Raw genomic sequence first — 19,523 nt, forward strand, 5'->3', positions numbered from 1 at the left:
GAGCTGCTGTGTTTGAAAGGAACAGAGTCTCTATGCTGGCTCCTTTGAACCCCAGTTCTCTAATAAGCTGCCATAGCCTCCTCATTCTCTAGACAAGAAAACTGAGGCCCAGAATAGTGAGCAATGTAGCAACACAACCTAGGAGTGAGAGGGGCAACCTGGAATAAAACCAAGTTATCCTGATTTCCAAGAACAGGTCCTTTACACTTCATTTGTTCTATTAAAAATTTTTGAAGTTCTTAGGCTGGAGATGAGCGAGATTGAAGTTAATCTACACTGTATATTTGCAAAGAGTGTCCTGGAAGTTGTATAATTTTGTTTAGCAAGAGCAATAATCCTAAGAGTGGGTCTTAGGTGTTTACGGGAGTCTCAGAAACTGTGTAGCTTGCATCCCCATTTCCCCATTTAAAGCAATCATCTCTAACAGAGGTCCACTAAGACAGCCTCTGCTTAAGTATCCCTAGCAAAGAGACCTTGGCTAATGAAGCACTTCTCTTAACATCTCATCATCCATCTGTGGTAACAAATGTGTTTAGCCAGTGGAGGCCACCATTCACTTCTTTAGTGGGATAAGACAAAGACTAAGAACTTGTGTTTTAAAAATGAGATGACACGGATTTGTAATTTTCACTCTTTTTAACTGAGATACTCAATGTGTCTAAGCCTCTGTTGCCTCATCCTCAAGATGAGATCTGTGACAGTACCCTGTCCCAAGTGATATGAAAATAAATGTAATAATGCAAATAGCAGACCGATCACCTTTCGTCACATAGTGAGTGCAAAACAGATTAGTTGCTTTGTTAATGTTTTTATTATTCGTTAGAATCTATGGCTTTCTCTGGGGGTACCCCTTTACAAGAAAAAAAAAAAAAATGGAAGAAAGGATTTATGTTGACTCAGGCTTGTCTGCTGGGATGAGGCAGGCCAAGTTGAATCTGGGTCTTCCTAGCTCAAAGAAAGAGATTTAAGCTTTTGTTTTTTTTTAATCAGCATTTTTGCAAAATAATTAGAATCTCAAGAGGTTAGTTAAAGGTTATAAATCATGGTTTCAGGATCGGATTATAGTTATAATAAAAATTTATTCTTCATTGTAGTCTCATCATTGAATTAATTATTGAATTTTACTGTAGAATTATTGAATAAGATAAGCACAGGAAGCATACATTTGCCTCTCTGGATTGTTATGATATAGAAATTATTGGGGTATAGTTCTTAATAAGTGGAGAGGCCTTGGGATATGACCTACCTGCTTTGCAGGCTCTTCAACTAGAGCATCCTAGTGATCAATAAGAATATGAAACAAATGAGATGAAATAAAATGTTCTGAGGTTACTAGGTATGCCCAGTGATACACTGAGCTCAGCTTCCTGGCTTGAGAGTCCTAAAAGGCAGCAGCTGAGAGGACTTGTGTGTAGGTAGTTCATTTTGGAAAAGAGAACAAAGGTAGTGAAGAGGGGAGAGTGAAACAGGGGAGGAGCAAAACTGAATCCTAGATTGCGCTAGGCTGGTTACCGTCTATCCACTGGCTCCTATCGACTGGTGATCTAGGCTTTCCTAAAGGTATGCTAATTCTCCATATTGCCACATGGTTTACATCCCAGGGTGATGAACCAGGATCTTCTAAGTGTCTCAAGCAGCAAGTGTCAGAAAAGCAAGAGATACACTGGTTAGAGGTTTTACAGGGGTAATGACAGGGATCAAGGTGTTATCAGGATACGATTGTTTGCAGCTAGCTGCTGTACTGATGGCTGAAGGAAAAGGTAAGTCAAGACGAGAGAGAGTCCAAAAAATAAAAATCCCAAATTTGTAATAATTACTAACTTAGAATAATACTCTTTTGTAGATTTTCCAGCTTAGAGAGATAAGCTTACACCAGCCCGCAGTAAATGGGGAACCCCAGCAATGTGACGGAATTCATTCTTTTGGGCATTGCAAAGAACCCAGAGCTGCGGAAAATACTCTCTGCTGCGTTTCTAATCATGTACGTGTCCACCGTTTTGGGGAACCTTCTCACTGCGGTAACTGTGGTCACAAGTCAGAGCCTGAGGTCACCCATGTATCTTTTCCTTGCCTCCTTGTCTGTCATGGATGTCACCTACTCTTCCGTCGTTGCCCCCAAGTTGATCGTGGACTCCCTCTCTGAGAGCACCGCCATCTCGCGCAAAGCCTGCATAGCCCAGCTCTTCGCTGAGCACTTCTTTGGTGGAGTGGGCATCATCCTTCTCACTGTGATGGCCTATGACCATTACGTGGCCATCTGTAAGCCTCTTCACTACAAGACCACCATGAGGCCTCCTGTGTGCTGCCTCCTACTGGGAGGGTCATGGGTGGGGGCATTTATCCATGCAACTGTGCAGCTTCTCTTCATGTATCAAATTCCCTTCTGCGGTCCCAACGTCATTGATCATTTCACGTGTGATTTGTTTCCGTTGCTGAAACTGGCCTGCATGGACCCCCGCACCCTGGGCCTCTTAGTCATCCTCAACAGCGGGGTGATGTGTCTCACCATCTTCTTCATCCTCGTCACCTCCTATGTGGTCATTCTCTGCTCCCTGAAGTCCTGCAGTTCTGAAGGGCGGTGTAAAGCCCTCTCCACCTGTGGCTCCCACCTCACGGTGGTCTTCATGCTCTTCATGCCTTGTATTTTCTTGTTCGTGAGGCCTGTGGTCACTTACCCCATAGACAAGGCAATGGCTGTGTCCTCCACCATCGTTGCACCCATGTTAAATCCCCTGATCTACACCTTGAGGAACATGGAGGTGAAAAACGCCATGAGGAAACTGTGGTGAAACAAGGGGCCTTGTGTGGTCATTAGCTCTCATGCCAAAAGCAGTTCTTTCTTACAAGGACAATGTGCCTTTCAGTTCAGTTCAGTTCAGTTCAGTTGCTCAGTCGTGTCTGACTCTTTGAGACCCCATGAATCGCAGCATGCCAGGCCTCCCTGTTCATCACCAACTCCCGGAGTTTACTCAAACTCATGTCCATTGAGTCGGTGATGCCATCCAACATCCAACATCCTCTGTTGTCCCCTTCTCCTCCTGCACTCAAACTTTCCCAGCACCAGGGTCTTTCAAATGAGTCAGCTCTTCGCATGAGGTGGGCAAAGTATTGGAGTTTCAGCTTCAGCATCAGTCCTTCCAATGAACACCCAGGACTAATCTCCTTTAGGATGAACTGGTTGGATCTCCTTTCAGTTCAAGGAATTCTCCAACACCACAGTTCTCCAACACCACAGTTCAAAAACATCAATTCTTCGGCGTTCAGCTTTCTTTACAGTCCAACTCTCACATGCATACATGACCACTGGAAAAACCATAGCCTTAACTAGACAGACCTTTGTTGGCAAAGTAATGTCTCTGCTTTTTAATATGCTGTCTAGGTTGGTCCTAACTTTCCTTCCAAGGAGTAAGTGTCTTTTAATTTCATGACTGCAATCACCATCTGCAGTGATTTTGGAGCCCCCCAAAATTAAGTCAGCCACTGTTTCCACTGTTTCCCCAACTATTTGCCATGAACTGATGGGACCAGATGCCATGATCTTAGTTTTCTGAATGTTGAGCTTTAAGCCAACTTTTTCATGCTCCTCTTTCACTTTCACCAAGAGGCTCTTTAGTTCTTCTTCACTTTCTGCCATAAGGGTGGTGTCATCTGCATATCTGAGGTTATTGATATTTCTCCCGGTAATCTTGATCCAAGCTTGTGCTTCATCCAGCCCAGCATTTCTCATGATGTACTCTGCATATAAGTTAAATAAGCAGGTTGACAATATAGAGCCTTGATGTACTCCTTTTCCTATTTGGAACCAGTCTGTTGTTCCATGTTCAGTTCTAACTGTTGCTTCCTCACCTGCATACAGGGTGCCTTTGCCTTCCCATTCATTCCAATCTATTGAGGATACAGCAGTCACTGGCATCATTTAATCATGCAAATCAGGGGAAGATTCTCTAATCCTGTTTATCCCCACCTCTCCAGTGCATTTTGGGTTCCATTCCCTTTCTCACAAGGCTCTGGCCACTTTCTCTTTCTCTCTATTTTTTTATCCTGCCTTTTGAGTAATTCAAGCCTTTTTTGGTTTGAGGCTTTTGCTTTTCTTACTCTGCTTACTCCTGAAATTCTCTTTCCCAGAGTTTTTCTTCTCTGTCTCTATCATTTTTTTTTCCCCCTCTTTTAGATGAACTCTCATTTCCTTAGACAAGTTTTCCCTGATGGCTTTCTCTAGCCATTCTTCTAGGTTACTCTTTAACTCTTCATCTGATTATATCCTTAGTATCAGAATCACAAACTATACTTTAAAAATTATTTCTTGGCTTTTTTTATTAGCTTTTTTTATTTTTATTTTTTTTCATTTATTTTTATTAGTTGGAGGCTAATCACTTTACAATACCGCAGTGGGTCTTGTCATACATTGACACATATATATGGAATTTAGAAAGACGGTAATGATAACCCTATATGTAAAACAGAAAAAGAGACACAGATGTACAGAACAGACTTTTGGACTCTATGGGAGAAGGCGAGGGTGGGATGTTTTGAGAGAACAGCATCAAAACATGTATATTTCTTGGCTTTTATTTTATCTTTTCTTTCGAACAAATTTGTAATCTTTGTAAGGTCAAGGATTATGTTTATTGCTTCATGCTTTGGATAGAACACTGTCAGTAAGCTAGTAGGTGCTTAATAAATATCTTTGAATGAATATAAGTGTAAAAGTAACTTGTTTTTTAATATTACAAATTAATACTGAAAAGTAGAGGTGTATATATATGTGTGTGTGTGTGTGTGTGTGTGTGTGTGTGTGTGTGTGTATGTATATATACAATATAGGAGTTAGAATTATCTGGTTTGCATATTTCCAAGTGTCTTTTCTGGAAACTTTTGGAAGTAAACACAAGTTCAGATTAGTACTGTAGTCAGTACTTTACTATTTAATAAGGAATACAGCACTGACATAATTCTCTGCTGCTGTTATTTCTCCTTTAGAGAAGCAGAATAAGAATCACTCACACTGGGAGTCAAGATACTTCAGAATCTAGTGTCTGTAGCTATGGCCTTTATGAAAATGAAGTAACTCTGTAAAGGTCTAAATTTTTCTTTAATTGTGGGAAAATTTTTCTTGCTGTTACATCATAGAGCTGGATTTTAAAATCCAAATGACATTTATTTTCCTCCAGATCTTGCTTTGTCTGTCACTAGAGAGTACTCTTGCCTGGAAAATCCCATGGACGGAGGAGCCTGGTGGGCTGCAATCCATGGGGTCGTGAAGAGTCGGACACGACTGAGTGACTTCACTTTCGCTCTTCACTTTCATGCATTGGAGAAGGAAATGGCAGCCCACTCCAGTGTTCTTGCCTGGAGAATCCCAGGGACGGGGGAGCCTGGTGGTCTGCCATCTGTGGGGTTGCAGAGAGTTTGACATGACTGAAGTGACTTAGCAGCAGCAGCAGAGAGACACTGATATCTTTTTAAAAGTCTCCCTTACCTAGCATATGGGAAATCTAAAGTCTTAGACTAAATTAGCATTCTGTTATAGTTTTCTTAGCTTTAAAAATACATAGTATATATGATAGAAATAGTTACAATATCAGTCTTAGTATTTAAAGCAAAGACAATACTTAAGCCAGTATTTATTTTTATAAACAAAACATGTGTACAGTAGATATTTCATGTTAGTTATCATTAGCTATTTTCAAAAACTTTGAGGTTCATTTATTTACTGAAGAATATTTGGTTACATTGTACGAGGTGTCCGATAAGGGCACCTGTCATGAATAAGGTGATGCTTCTCTTTTACCTTGAGGATTGCATTCTAGTGCAGGAGACAATACATAGAAATGAAAACAAAGTCATGAAGTGTTAACAGATTGTCAGAAACTGTAATGGAATGGTGCCTATGGGACCAGACAACTTTAGTTAGGTGGACAGTGGGGCTTTTCTGAGAGGTTACTTCTAAACTGAGACCTAAATGATGAGATAGAATCATCCTTAAACACATCCGTGAGAAGAGCACTTCAAGGGACTCCTGAAAAGTTTGTGAAAAACTTATAAGGTAGAAGCCAGCTTGAATAGAAGAAGGTCAGGATAATCAGTGGACAGGAGGGAATGTGATGCAAGGTGAGATGTGAAAATTACACAGGTTTCTTCTGATGCAAGGCAAGATGTGAAAATTAAACAAATTTCTTTTGATCAAGAAATCTGTTGTTTTTTGACTTTTAAGTTCAAAAAGAATTATGGGCATCAGAATAATTTTGATTAGAATAATAATTAAAAATCAAATCCTCCATGTGTTTATGGATGACTCTGCAATTTGGCATCAAACATCTTTGCACATAGGCTTCCCAGATGATGCTAGTGGTAAAGAACATGCATGCCTGCCAACGCAGGAGACATAAGAAACGCTAGTTCAATCCCAGGGTCAGGAAGATCCCCTGGTGGAAGGCATGGGGACCTACTCCAGTATTCTTGCCTGGAAAATCCCACGAATAGAGGAGCCTGGTGGGCTCCATAGGGTCGTAAAGAGTAGGCCATGACTGAAGCAACTTGGAACGCATGCACTTGACCTGGCAGGGAGCGTCCATTTGATTTTTGCTACGTCATAACAGAGCGTAATGTTTACTGGCTGCCTACAATATCTTAAAGTTGAACATCTGGATTCACCTAATAATTATTTTTCTTGCCTCATGTCAAAGAAGAAGAAAAAACTGCTCAGTTTCAGTTCAGTGGCTCAGTTGTGTCCGACTCTTTGCGACCCCATGGACCGCAGCACGCCAGGCCTCCCTGTGCATCACCAGCTCCTGGAGTCCACCCAAACCCATGTCCATTGAGTCAGTGATGCCATCCAATCATCTCATCCTCTGTCGTCCCCTTCTCCTCCTGCCCTCAATCTTTCCCAGCATCAGGGCCTTTTCAAACGAGTCAACTCTTCGCATCAGGTGGCCAAAGTATTGGAGTTTCAGCTTCAGCATCAGTCCTTCCAATGAACACCCAGGACTGATCTCTTTTAGATGGACTGGTTTGATCTCCTTGCAGTTCTGACAGTGTGTAAATGTTGATCTCTGTGAGAACTTTCTGATGCTCACTTTTACTATTTTAATTATGAGAATTAGAAGGTTCATAATGAGATCCCTAAAGCTAAATAATATTTTTGGCAATTCTCTAGCATCAGAGTAGGTTCAGAATTTACATTTTCTACTACAAAGGTAAGGCCATTCTGACCTTTCATGCTGAAGTTATTATCTGCAATTAGATTCCACAAATCTCTTCTCTCTTCTGTAGGTCTCCCTAATTTCTTCACATGAAGTAGCTTTATTCATAAAACATATTACTTTTCTGCTCACTGCTCACCTTTTTTGTTTGGTTCTTTAATGCTCTTAGTTTGAAACTTATCTTGGTCTTGCTGCTTTTTAAAAGAAACTTACTGTAGATCATTGATTGTAAATAATCTAATCTGTATATATAAGAATAGAAAATTTCAGCACTATTTATGATACAAAGACATTACAAAGTAGTAATAAGATAACATTTTAATTTGAAGGAAGAGTATTGGCCTAAAAAAACACAAAAAACTACTGCAAACATCCAACTTATTTGGAGACATTAAATAAGCTTACTTCCTATTTCATTCTGAAAATGTAAGCTATCTGAAGGGAACTTCTTTAGATTCTTGCAACTATATCTACCAATTGTCCAGCACCCATTCAGATATTTGCTACCTTCTTACCTACTCTTAAAAATGCATTCATTATCTATGCTCCTATGCAAAGCAATCAACCTCTTTATTGTACACTAGACCTTATTTCCTTCTTGTTTGCGTGAGGGCATTGGTCTAAAAATAGCTTCTATATCTATTTTATCGACATTTCACTTTTTATTTGATCATTTTACTTCAGCAAAGAAGCAAATCTGTTATACCCTTCATCTTTAAAGTAAAATTTCCCATTGATTCCTTTTTCTTTATCAGCTACTCTTTCATTTCATTTTCTCTTCTTTCTTACAAAACACAAGAGATTCTTTAACACTTGTCTCCCCTTTCTCTCCTTCTGTTCTGTTTAAACCCTTTCCGCCACACTTCAGTTAAACTTCTCTTTTCTGGGTCACCAGTGCCCTCTGTGTTATTCCACATAACTGTCATCACTCACTTCTCATCTTACAGAATCCATCAGCAGTGTTTCATCCCATCTTTCTTGGCACACTTTCTTTGAGAAATGATTCTTTGAAGTTGAGACCTGGAAATCCAAATTCTTCCATGGTATTTCCACCTGAATGACTAATAGATTTCTTAAACTGGCCCCAATGACAAAGCATATTTTCATGGAAATTGATATAACAATTCTAAAATTATATTCATATGTGCTTTTCTTTAAATAAATTTGGTGACAGAAGAAAAAAAGGGAAGAATAAAAAACTAGATTTACTAGTTGTTAGAACACACCACATTCCAGGATGTCTGGCTCTGGGTGAGTGATCACACCATCGTGATTATCTGGGTTGTGAAGATCTTTTTTGTACAGTTCTTCTGTGTAGTTTTGCCACCTCTTCTTAATATCTTCTGCTTCTGTTAGGTTTATACCATTTCTGTCCTTTATTGAGCCCATCTTTGCGTGAATGTTCCCTTGGTATCTCTAATTTTCTTGAAGAGATCTCTAGTCTTTCCCATTCTATTGTTTTTCTCTATTTCTTTGCATTGATCACTGAGGAAGGCTTTCTTATCTCTCCTGGCTATTCTTTGGAACTCTGCATTCAAATGGGAATATCTTTCCTTTTCTCCTTTGCTTTTCACTTTTCTTCTTTTCACAGCTATTTGTAAGGCCTCCTCAGGCAGTCATTTTGTTTTTTTGCATCTCTTTTTCTTGGGGATGGTCTTGATCCCTGTCTCCTGTACAATGTCATGAACCTCTGTCCATAGTTCATCGGGCACTCTATCAGATCTAATCCCTTAAATCTACTTCTCATTTCCACTGTATAATCATAAGGGAGCTGATTCTGGAATGTGAAGTCAAATGGGCCTTAGCAAGTGTGACTATGAACAAAGCTAGTGGAGGTGATGGAATTATAGTTGAGCAATTTCAAATCCTAAAAGATGATGTTGTGAAAGTGCTGCACTCAATATGTCAGCAAATTTGAAAAACTCAGCAGTGGCCACAGGACTGGAAAAGGTCAGTTTTCATTCCAATTCCTAAGAAAGGCAATGCCAAAGAATGCTCAAACTACCGCACAATTGCACTCATCTCACACACTAGCAAAGTAATGCTCAAAATTCTTCAAGCCAGGCTTCAGCAATATGTGAACCGTGAATGTCCAGATGGTCAAGCTGGTTTTAAAGAGGCAGAGGAACCAGAGTTCAAATTGCCAACATCTGCTGGATCATCAAAAAAAGCAAGAGAGTTCCAGAAAAACATATATTTCTGCTTTATTGACTGACTATGCCAAAGCTTTGACTGTGTGAATCACAATAAACTGTGGAAAATTCTGAAAGAGATGGGAATACCAGACCACCTGACCTGCCTCTTGAGAAATCTGTATGCTGGTCAGGAAGCAACAGTTAGAACTGGACATGGAACAACAGACTGGTTCCAAATAGGAAAAGGAGTACGTCAAGGCTGTATATTGTCACCCTGCTTGTTTAACTTATATGTAGAGTACATCATGAGAAACTCTGGCCTGGATGAAGCACAAGCTGGGATCAAGGTTGCTGGGAGAAATATCAATAACCTCAGATATGCAGATGACACCACCCTTATGGCAGAAAGTGAAGAAGAACTAAAGAGCCTCTTGATGAAAGTGAAATAGGAGCATGAAAAAGTTGGCTTAAAGCTCAACATTCAGAAAACTAAGATCATGGCATCCACTCCCATCACTTCATGGCAGATAGATGGGGAAACAGTGGAAACAATGGCTGACTTTATTTTTCTGGGCTCCAAAATCACTGCAGATGGTGAGTGCAGTCATGAAATTAAAAGACACTTTCTCCTTGGAAGGAAAGTTATGACCAACCTAGATAGCATGTGAAAAACCAGAGACACTACTTTGTCCACAAAGGTCCATCTAGTTAAGGCTATGGTTTTTCCAGTGGTCATGTATGGATGTGAAAGTTGGACTATAAAGAAAGCTGAGTGCAAAAGAATTGATGCTTCTGAACTGTGGTATTGGAGAAAACTCTTGAGAGTACCTTGGACTGCAAGGAGTTCATCCTAAGGGAAATCAATCCTGAGTGTTCATTGGAAGGACTGATGTTGAAGCTGAAACTCCAATATTTTGGCTACCTGGTGCGAAGAGCTGACTGATTTGAAAAGACCCTGATGCTGGGAAAGATTGAGGGCAGGAGGAGAAGGGGATGATAGAGAATGAGATGGTTGGATGGCATCACCAACTCAATGGATATGTTTTGAGTAAACTCCGGGAGTTGGAGATGGACAGGGAGGCCTGGCGTGCTGCGGTTCATGGGGTTGCAAAGAGTCAGACACGACTGAGCAACTGAACTGAACTGAACTGAGAACATACCACAAGGCTTTAGCTTGTAAATTTTTTGCTATATTCCCATGAATAATGAATCCTAAAGAACAGAAGAAATGGTTCAGACTTGAGTCCTTTGTGTTTGTAGATTTAATATAAATGCTATAATTTAATTAATTAATTTTCAGTATGGAATTTTAATCTGTCAGGAAGCATGGACTATTGGATAAATTCTGGAAGAGCCATATTGTCACTAACTCCCCTCTACATCATCCCCTCATGTCCTTCTCTCTTTTCTGATTTGTAAGGTTTTTCTCAATTTACCCTATTTCTATAACATGCCTGTTACATTTTCTGCCCCATCCAATTATCACAATATTATTTCTTATCCTACTCACTTCCTCTAGCTGAAGCAAATAATAAAGGATTAAGTAAATCAGGACTTGGAATAAAGTAAAAGATGCTACATGTGCTTTGAAGTAGGAACCAGGATTCCAGGATTAATTGCAGGAGTCCTGCTGTTGAGTAATAATTTTAAAATATCCCCTCTAGGAGTGTGGTTGGTCTGTGTCCGATGGCTATTCCATGTCAGGAAAAGCATCTAAAATTTCATTGAAAATATAATAGCACTTGTCCCTTAATACCATGTGCAAATGAAGTCTAGGCAATTACGAATATTTACCTTTCTGATGAATCACTTCAACAGTGCTTCATTCTGGGGAGTGTGACTAAGCATTAAAAATAAGTAGAATACAAGAGGAGCACATCATTGGTATAGACTCTCTGCAGGGACCTCATGAGCTAAGCCCCGGTTTTCCCTACAGCTTCAATTGCAATGCTATAGTCCATCAGAGTAAACAGTTAATCTTGCTCTTAAAAAAAAAAAAAAAATTAAAAGAGAAAGATTTATTTAAGATCTGGAAATTGTACTTTTAATTAATTTCAAAATTATGGCATATCGAGTACTGAGAGAAGAAAAGCCGAATTTGGATTAATGTATAGGTTTTTGCATGAAAAACATTCACACATAAAATTGTCACTCTTTATTAAGCATGACTGTTGCTCTAGTCCCCACACAGCACATGCCTTTCTGGATTGATGCTGTGCCTTATCCCAGAAGTCATCTTTTGCATTTAGCAAATAAACACGCATTTCATTGCCCTCTGCAAAGGGACTATGTTTTGTCCTAATTTATACAGTTTTCTCTTTCTGAACATGAAGGGAATTGAAAGCATCTACAAATAGAAGCAGCCCAGGAGAAGCCAAAAAAAAAAAAAAAAAAAAAAAAAAAAAAAAAAAAAACCAAGCTAACTGATTGGGGTCATAAAATTTTTACAAACACTTGAGCAAGTCAAACCATAAATAACTGTGTCTTGGAAAACTATAATGATGGGAAATTCCCATACCCTGAGGGGAGCTGAGATCCAATTCTAAGGTTCATGACCTCTCAGGGAAACCTGTTTAAATTCCACTTACAGGTCAAGGAGGAAACTTTTGCTTGTTTATGTTTTCATTGAGACCATGAAGACAGTGTTTGAGAATCAGTAGGGAAAATTCTTTACCTCATTTACCAGAATTGCAATATCTCTCTTTCTTAGATGTAGAAGTAAGACTTAGAAATTTTATATTTCACATTTTGACCAGCTATTGAATGGGTTTTTCGCCATAGAGAGAAGCATACTACCATTACGAGAATTTTCAAGAGACTGACACATGGTGAGATTTATAATTCACATTTTGCATATTCACAGGTGATTTTAGATTGCAATGTAGTATGTAAAATTATGGGTATTGTGGGGTAGGCTCCCAAGTTCAAGGCAAGCTGTGATCTATCCCTTAGTTGTGTACATTTGGGCCAGTTCTATAAACCTTTTTGCCCTCAGAATGTTTATTTTTAATGGAGATTATATGTTCACAAGGCCAGAGGATTTGGAAACAAATAAAGTAATCCATGAGGAATTAATTAGATAGGATGACATAATTTAAGTGTTGAATATATAGCTGCTGTTTGAATACAAACATTTTTGGAGGGTTGCAAGTTCCTGTTCAATTCTAATGAAATTAGAGATATCATCAGTTTTTTATCTTCAAGTTAAATCCAAATAACTATAAAATGAAACATCTGAGTATTTTTGTTAGAGCTAATCGATAACATTTTATTTACTGTTTGTTGATATGTTATCATTTATCATTATTGTTTCTTAACTTGTTATCATTTAATTATTGTTTATTAATATGTTTTATTTATCATTCATTGACCCCTCATCCTAGCGTTTTAGATTTAAAAAAGTGGACTACATAATATCAATGTAGAAGGAAGGTGATTTATTTAGAGAGCTATTCATATGTAATGCAGCAGTTAATTTCCCACAAAAAGCACTAAAGAATGGCCCAGGAAAGGACATGAAGGGTAATAGTGTCTTACTCAACTGACAGAGCAGTCTCCTGTTTTTAAATTTGCTCATTTAATTTTCTCTACGTACACTTGATGTCATAAATAGCATTAAATTTCTGCTGCAGAATTGTTCAAGAATATTTAAATGACTGAAGTTTCTAACTGCTTTAGTGCTAGTTGTTGTGGCTTTTTCTCTCTCTTAATATGAACTAAATCACTAGGATAACAGAAGGAAAAAAGGCTCAGGCATCCATCAGGAAGGACACTGAAAGGTTATTTTTCTAAATTCCCCAAATAGCGAGAGTATAGAAGCTGAGACTTTCAGGGCAATCAGCAGAGCAATGTTGAGGGGAGGGGAAAAGATTTGAAATCTGAAGAGAACACATTTCTCAGGCTGTAAAGGAAAAGAATATATTTAGATAGATGAAAAATTAAACTATTATTGTTGAAAAAAATAGCAGTGTTGGATAAAAATTCAGCGGATTCAAGGAATTTAACTTGGAAGGTAATTAGAATGGGTTTTTAATCTATTAACTTAATATCAAAATAGAAAACACTGCATATAATGATATCTTTATCCCTAATTTCTCACATAATTTTGAATAGTATATTTATTTTATAACACTATTATGTAAACTATTGTATAATAACTATGTCAGCTTTAAATTAGACACAGGGATTTCTATATTATTTTCAGAATGATCAATGCTAGAATAATGTTGCTGCCAAAATGAATGGGAAAAAACAGTAAGAGGCAGGAGGCAAAACTTCCAGGGCCCCAGATCCGAGAGACGGCTCAGAGCCCACAGTTCACGGTGTGAAGGGCCCTCAGCAATCTGCTGAGCATCTCCAGCGTCTGAAGAATACGGCTGTCAGGAAAGGGAAGTCTGTGAGACATTCTCTCAGACATGTGAACAGAGCAAGCTGTTTCCAAGAGAAATATATGTAGTTAAAACTGATAGGGAGGGCTAGGCCTATGATTTGGCTATCCGTGGATTCTTTACAGCAGGTAAATACTTTTAGTACAAGATTCTATGTTATGTTAGCATGTTTGTTCCACCAGTACAAATTAATTACACGGGATAAGTAATAAAATTATCTTCAAACATCATCTTTTCCTGAACAAATACTTAGGTGATGAATAATATGATGTTGTGGGCTTTAAAATTTATTTTTAATGTTAATTTTTCTTGTAATTATTTCAAAATGCATGTTGAAAATAAAGTCTCTACTATCTTCATACATTCTCTTCTTGATTTTAAAAATTAAATTAGGATGTCTGTATAGATGAGTAGGGTTGCTATAATTTTTCATATAACATGCTGCAAAACTTCTTCACTAAGTATGTCTTTATATTATTAGTTAGTGTTTCATTCATAGCATATTTTGTTATAAATTTATATTAGACTGAATTACATAAACGTCTTGTTCAACATTTTAGATATTTCTGATTTTTTTATAAATGAAATATCATCTTCCATAAAACTTATATCACTTCATTTCAGTTTTAGAATAATTTTTAGGGTTGGGGTTACTTATATGCCTCTAAAAATATTTGCTAAAACATTTCCCAATTAGATAATATGAATGAAGCTGTTTCGTTGCAATTTAGAAGACGTCATTATTTAAAAACCTGACTTAGAAACCTGGTTTGTTTTTATGATGGATTCAATTCTTCAGTGCACTTTGTACATCTAAATGCTATTTAAAATTAAAGTTTATGTCAACATTACACATCTCCCTGTTGAATTATACATTGAAAAACAGTTCATAGTAACTGTCTTATTTGACACTCACAGGTCAGCAGCGTGAACAAATGTCACTCGATTTTATGGGAAAGGACTCAGAAGCTTCGTGGTTTCTTCAGGGACACATGACTATAAATCTGTAGCTTCTAGATTTTTTTATATTGGAAAGTGAGCAATTGTTGTACTATTTTAATTAACTTTTCATTTTGGAATAATTTTAGATTAATTGAAAAGTTGCCAAGATAATATAGAGTTTCTGTCTAGTCCTCAATTATTTTCCCCTAATAATTATCATCTAACATTACTAGTAGCACATTTGTCAAAACTGTGGAATGAATGTTGCTGTATTACTCTTAAAGAAGCACAAGATTTTATTCATGTTTCACTAACTTTTCCCCTTCTATCACTTTTCTGTTCTAGGGGTCAATCCAGGACAGCACAGCATATTTAAGTACCTTTTAAATGATTTCTAATCATAAAGCTTGTGATCATAAGCTCTGAGGACGCTGTCCTCTCCATTGCCTAAGTATTCACAGTAATTTTGGAAGTTCCTTTTATATTAAAAAAAAGAGCCGTTTGATTTGTTCATGCTTGATGAGCATTTTGATTCTAAAATAGTATTTCTCTTAGAAACTTCACAGATTAGGGACATACAGAGCCTAAGATCTACTTGTTAGATTAATACAGAGCCTTGCTCTCTCTCCACTGTTTGCATTATTTGATGTTCTTTGTTCAATGACACTGCCTGAAAAAGCAGCAGGCTTCTGAGGATCTGGGCTTCCTAGGTGATGCTAAAGGTGAGGAACCTGCCTGGCCAGTCCAGGAGACAGAAGAGATGCAGGTCTGATCCCTGGGTCGGGAAGATCTCCGGAGAAGGGCACAGCAATCCATTCCGACATTCTTGCCTGGAGAATCCCATGGACAAGAGGGGCCTGGCGGGCTCCAGTCCATAAGGTCACAAAGAGCTGGGCACAGCTGAAGCAACTTGGCACCCACACACGCACACATGAGGGTCTGAAGACTATAAAGCTATATTCAGGAGCTATTAAAGACTTAAAAGTGCTGCACATTTAAATGATACCATATCTTCACTGTGGCAACCAATAAAGATATTTTATATTTGTGAACATGTAAAAGGATGAGTGAAGACATTTGTAAGCCTAGATCATGGGAAAGCAGAAATTAGGAGTAAAAGCACTGTCATTTCTGCTCTGTGTCAAAGGCTCTGGGAGTTTTCTCACTGACGGCAACTTTCTCCAGTGCATCCTACTGCATTCATGGTTTTATCAATATCAGTATTGCTTATCCGTTTCTTCCAAGAACCTTATCAATAGGTGTTGCTAAAATACCCAGTTACAGAGAATCTGAACTCTAGAGAATTTTAAGTAACTTTTCTTGTCACATAATATAACTTAGCACAAGAGCTTGAATTTGAACCCAGGTCTCTGTGACTCCGGAACTGATGTCTCTATTTCATTTCATTGGCTCCACATATATTAACAGCCGCTACTTTTTAATATACAGTCATTCACGGATCCAGTGATCTTACAAGGTTTGTTTCGTGTTCTTGTTCACTTGATGGCACGGCTGAATATGGAGTTCAGGGCACAGGTGCTGCTTACGAATGTCTGGCATCCTGGAAACAATTTGTTTTAAAGTAAGTAAAAAGACATACTGCATGTATATCTGTATACGTGCTAGTTTTATTCATATTTTCAATCATTTTTGTTAGTTGTCAGTGTCATTCATAAAAATCAACTCACTTTTACTTCTTTCAGAGAGCCCAATTATTCTTTTACTTCCCTATTTAACAAGCATAGGCCGTATGTATATGTACACACACACACATACTCACTGGCCCCTGACTGATGAACCTCTCAGATGCACAAGGAAGGACAATCAGGCTTCCCTGGTGGTTTAGTGGTAAAGAATCCGCCTGCCAATGCAGGAGACGTGGGTTTCATCCCTGCATCAGGAAGGTCCCCTGGAGAAGGAAATGACAACCCACTCCAGGGTTCTTGTCTGAGAAATCACACGGACAAAAGAGCCAGGCAGGCTGCAGTCCTGGGGTCACAGAGTCAGACACGGCCGAGCGACTAAACAACAAAGGCCACAGTCATTCTTCAAACGTGTCCTGATACAAGAAATGAAGCCAAAAGTTGGCCTTTCTGTGGGTAAGCTGTCTGGCTTTTTAAGAGGGAGAAGAGTCACTAAAATCAGTAAGGGTATTTTATCATGAGCAGCAATTTCACATTTTCCAATTTGACCCTCATTATAATTGTATGAAATGAGTAGGGAGGTTATATGTGAATCTCCCTACATTACAGTAAGTCATATACATTTGAAACAGATACACACTGGTGAGTATTACTTGATCTGATTGGGCCACATTGAATAAATACTTAGCAATCAATTAATAAAGCCTCAGGCTCTGGCTATAGCCAGCGTACTGTTTCTAATCCTTACCTATGTGGTTATTGTCAATTTGCATCTATAAATATTTGGACCATTACCTTCTGATTCTACATCATTGGCTCTGTGTCCTTCATCAAGAAGCATCAGTCAAACTTTGACACAGAAATCAGAAGGTTATAACCTCTACAGTGAATGGAGACTCTAGAGAAGCCCGTCCTTCTCTGAAGCTCTTGATAGGAAAAAAACAAAAACAAAAACAAAACCAAAAACTTCTTCTTTCCCTGTAGTCAGTCACTTCCATGCTGGAGTCAGAGGTTCTGGGTTAAGATACAGAGCCAGCATCTGTTATTTCTTTAATTCTATCTCTTTAAGCATGGACTTCCTACCAGTAAAATTGGGTAATAAGATCTAACGTGGAATGTTTCTTAGCCACTTAACTCTGAACTGCTCCCTTGCATTATTTAGCTTAGTCATCGTAACAGTACACATTAGTAGGTATTACTTATTTTTGTCAGCTTCTATTCTTGTTTTTAAATAATGAGTGAAGAGAAAACCAACTTAACACATGGAAATTTATTATGTCTTAGTCTTCAGCAAGGTGTGTTCCCAATGATAATTCTCCTTTTAAAAGAATGAATTAGTTGATTTTAAACTCTCAATTCTGTTTAGAATTTTAAAGAAATAACTAAGGGAATAGCCATGATCCAAGCATCTCTGCAGTTTTGTCTTATTTCTCCTTCTAACTGTAGATAAGGAAGTCACCTAATCATGGACAGCTTGCAACACCCCCCTGCCCCCTGCTTCTCACATCCACACACATGGCAGGCATGACCAATAAACTGCAATTTTCCTTTCCTCAGATCATGGATGTGGCTTCAGAACTCTTCTCACAATTCACTCCAGGAAACCACTACTATTAACATATGACCAGAGCTGGCAGTTGAGATAACAACTATTTCTTATCCCCACAGGTTGATCCCTATCCTTCTCCTACATTGAAGCTCTGTCTTAAAATATTTAATAATTTATCTGTACTTCAATTCTTCCTGGTAACCCCCTAGCACCTTCAACAAATTTCTAGCTTTGTGTTCTCAATGAAAAAACAAGCACAAGAACATAAGTTAATTTTTCACATGGATGCACCAATTTGTTGATGACTGATGACCCCTCCAACTGGCCTGAGACACATTTGTCTTTTTTCTTTCTGTAGATTCTACATGCTCACTGTGGTAGCTTTCAACTTTTCACTGGAAATTATGCAAAACCAAAGCTTTGTGATGGAATTTGTCCTCCTGGGGCTCTCACAGAATCCAACCGTGCAGAAAATAATATTTGTTGTATTTTTGTTCATTTACATTGCAACTGTCGGGGGCAACTTGCTAATGGTGGTGACCATCAGTAGCAGCCCAGCACTCCGGGGCTCCCCCATGTACTTCTTCCTGGCTTTTCTGTCCTTCCTGGATGCGTGCTTCTCCTCCGTCATTGCCCCAAAGATGATTGTGGACTCTCTCCTTTGGAGGAAAACCATTTCTTTCAAAGGCTGCATGATCCAGATCTTTGCTGAGCACTTCTTTGCTGGGGTGGAGGCGATCGTCCTCAGCGCCATGGCCTATGACCGCTATGTGGCCATCTGCAAGCCTTTGCACTACTCTTCCATCGTGAACCACAGACTCTGCGCCCTCCTGATGGCGGTAGCCTGGACAGGCGGCCTCCTGCATGCCATGATACAGGTTCTTTTCACTTTCCAGCTGCCCTTCTGCGGCCCCAGTGTCATCAATCACTTCATGTGTGACTTTCCCCGCTGCTGGAGCTGGCCTGCACTGACACTCACATCTTTGGGCTCTTGGTAGCTACCAACAGTGGGCTTTTCTGCATCCTAATCTTCTCCTTGTTGCTTGTCTCCTATGTGGTCATCCTGCTGTCTCTGAGAACCCAGAGCTCTGACGGGCAGCAGAAAGCCCTCTCCACCTGTGGAGCTCACATTGCTGTTGTTGTTTTGTTCTTTATCCCATGCATATTTATGTACGTATGACCTCCATATTCTTTCTCCTTTGACAAAATGGTAACCATATTTTATACCATCCTAACTCCCTTGTTCAATCCTTTGATTTACACTTTCAGGAACAAAGAAGTGAAAAGTGCCATGAGGAAAGTGTGGAATAGGGTAATGGTGGTTTCTAATGAAAAATAAAACATTTAAAGTTGAATAGAAAATTCAAAGTTTCTAATCAAATCAGACAAAAATTTTATATGGATGAGGATTGCTTGACAGGGTGTAAAGTAATGTAATATTATAAAAAAATAGCATAAGTTTCAGGAAATAATTTAGTTTTCATTCTTAGATCACTTATGGACTCTGATTTGACAATTCAATATCCTCAAATGAAAATTAAGAAGACTTGAATTTTATGCTTACTTAAAATCTAAAAGTCAAAAAAGAATGAAAAAAATTACTCTCAATTCTTGCTACTAATTTGATATCTTGGGAAATATTTCTGGAGGGAAGACAAAATTGT

At 38.6% G+C, this 19,523-nt stretch overlaps 1 protein-coding gene and 1 pseudogene across 1 annotated transcript; both read left to right on the plus strand.

Annotated features, from left to right (window-relative positions):
- The first annotated feature begins 1,886 nt into the window (after nt 1-1,886).
- LOC136174034 (olfactory receptor 4C6-like) lies at nt 1,887-2,789 on the plus strand. Its single transcript, XM_065943826.1, has one exon. It carries the CDS (start codon nt 1,887-1,889, stop codon nt 2,787-2,789), a length of 903 nt encoding a protein of 300 aa, XP_065799898.1.
- Nucleotides 2,790-18,263: 15,474 nt separating this feature from the next.
- Nucleotides 18,264-19,207, plus strand: LOC136175032 (olfactory receptor 4C15-like; annotated as a pseudogene).
- The last annotated feature ends 316 nt before the right edge of the window (nt 19,208-19,523 follow it).

This window comes from Muntiacus reevesi, chromosome 9 (genome assembly GCF_963930625.1).
Source record: "Muntiacus reevesi chromosome 9, mMunRee1.1, whole genome shotgun sequence".
Lineage (NCBI taxonomy): Eukaryota > Metazoa > Chordata > Mammalia > Artiodactyla > Cervidae > Muntiacus > Muntiacus reevesi.

Excerpts from the sequence above, each read along its gene's own strand:
- LOC136174034 (XM_065943826.1), top strand. The coding sequence starts at position 1,887 with ATGGGGAACCCCAGCAATGTGACGGAATTCATTCTTTTGGGCATTGCA.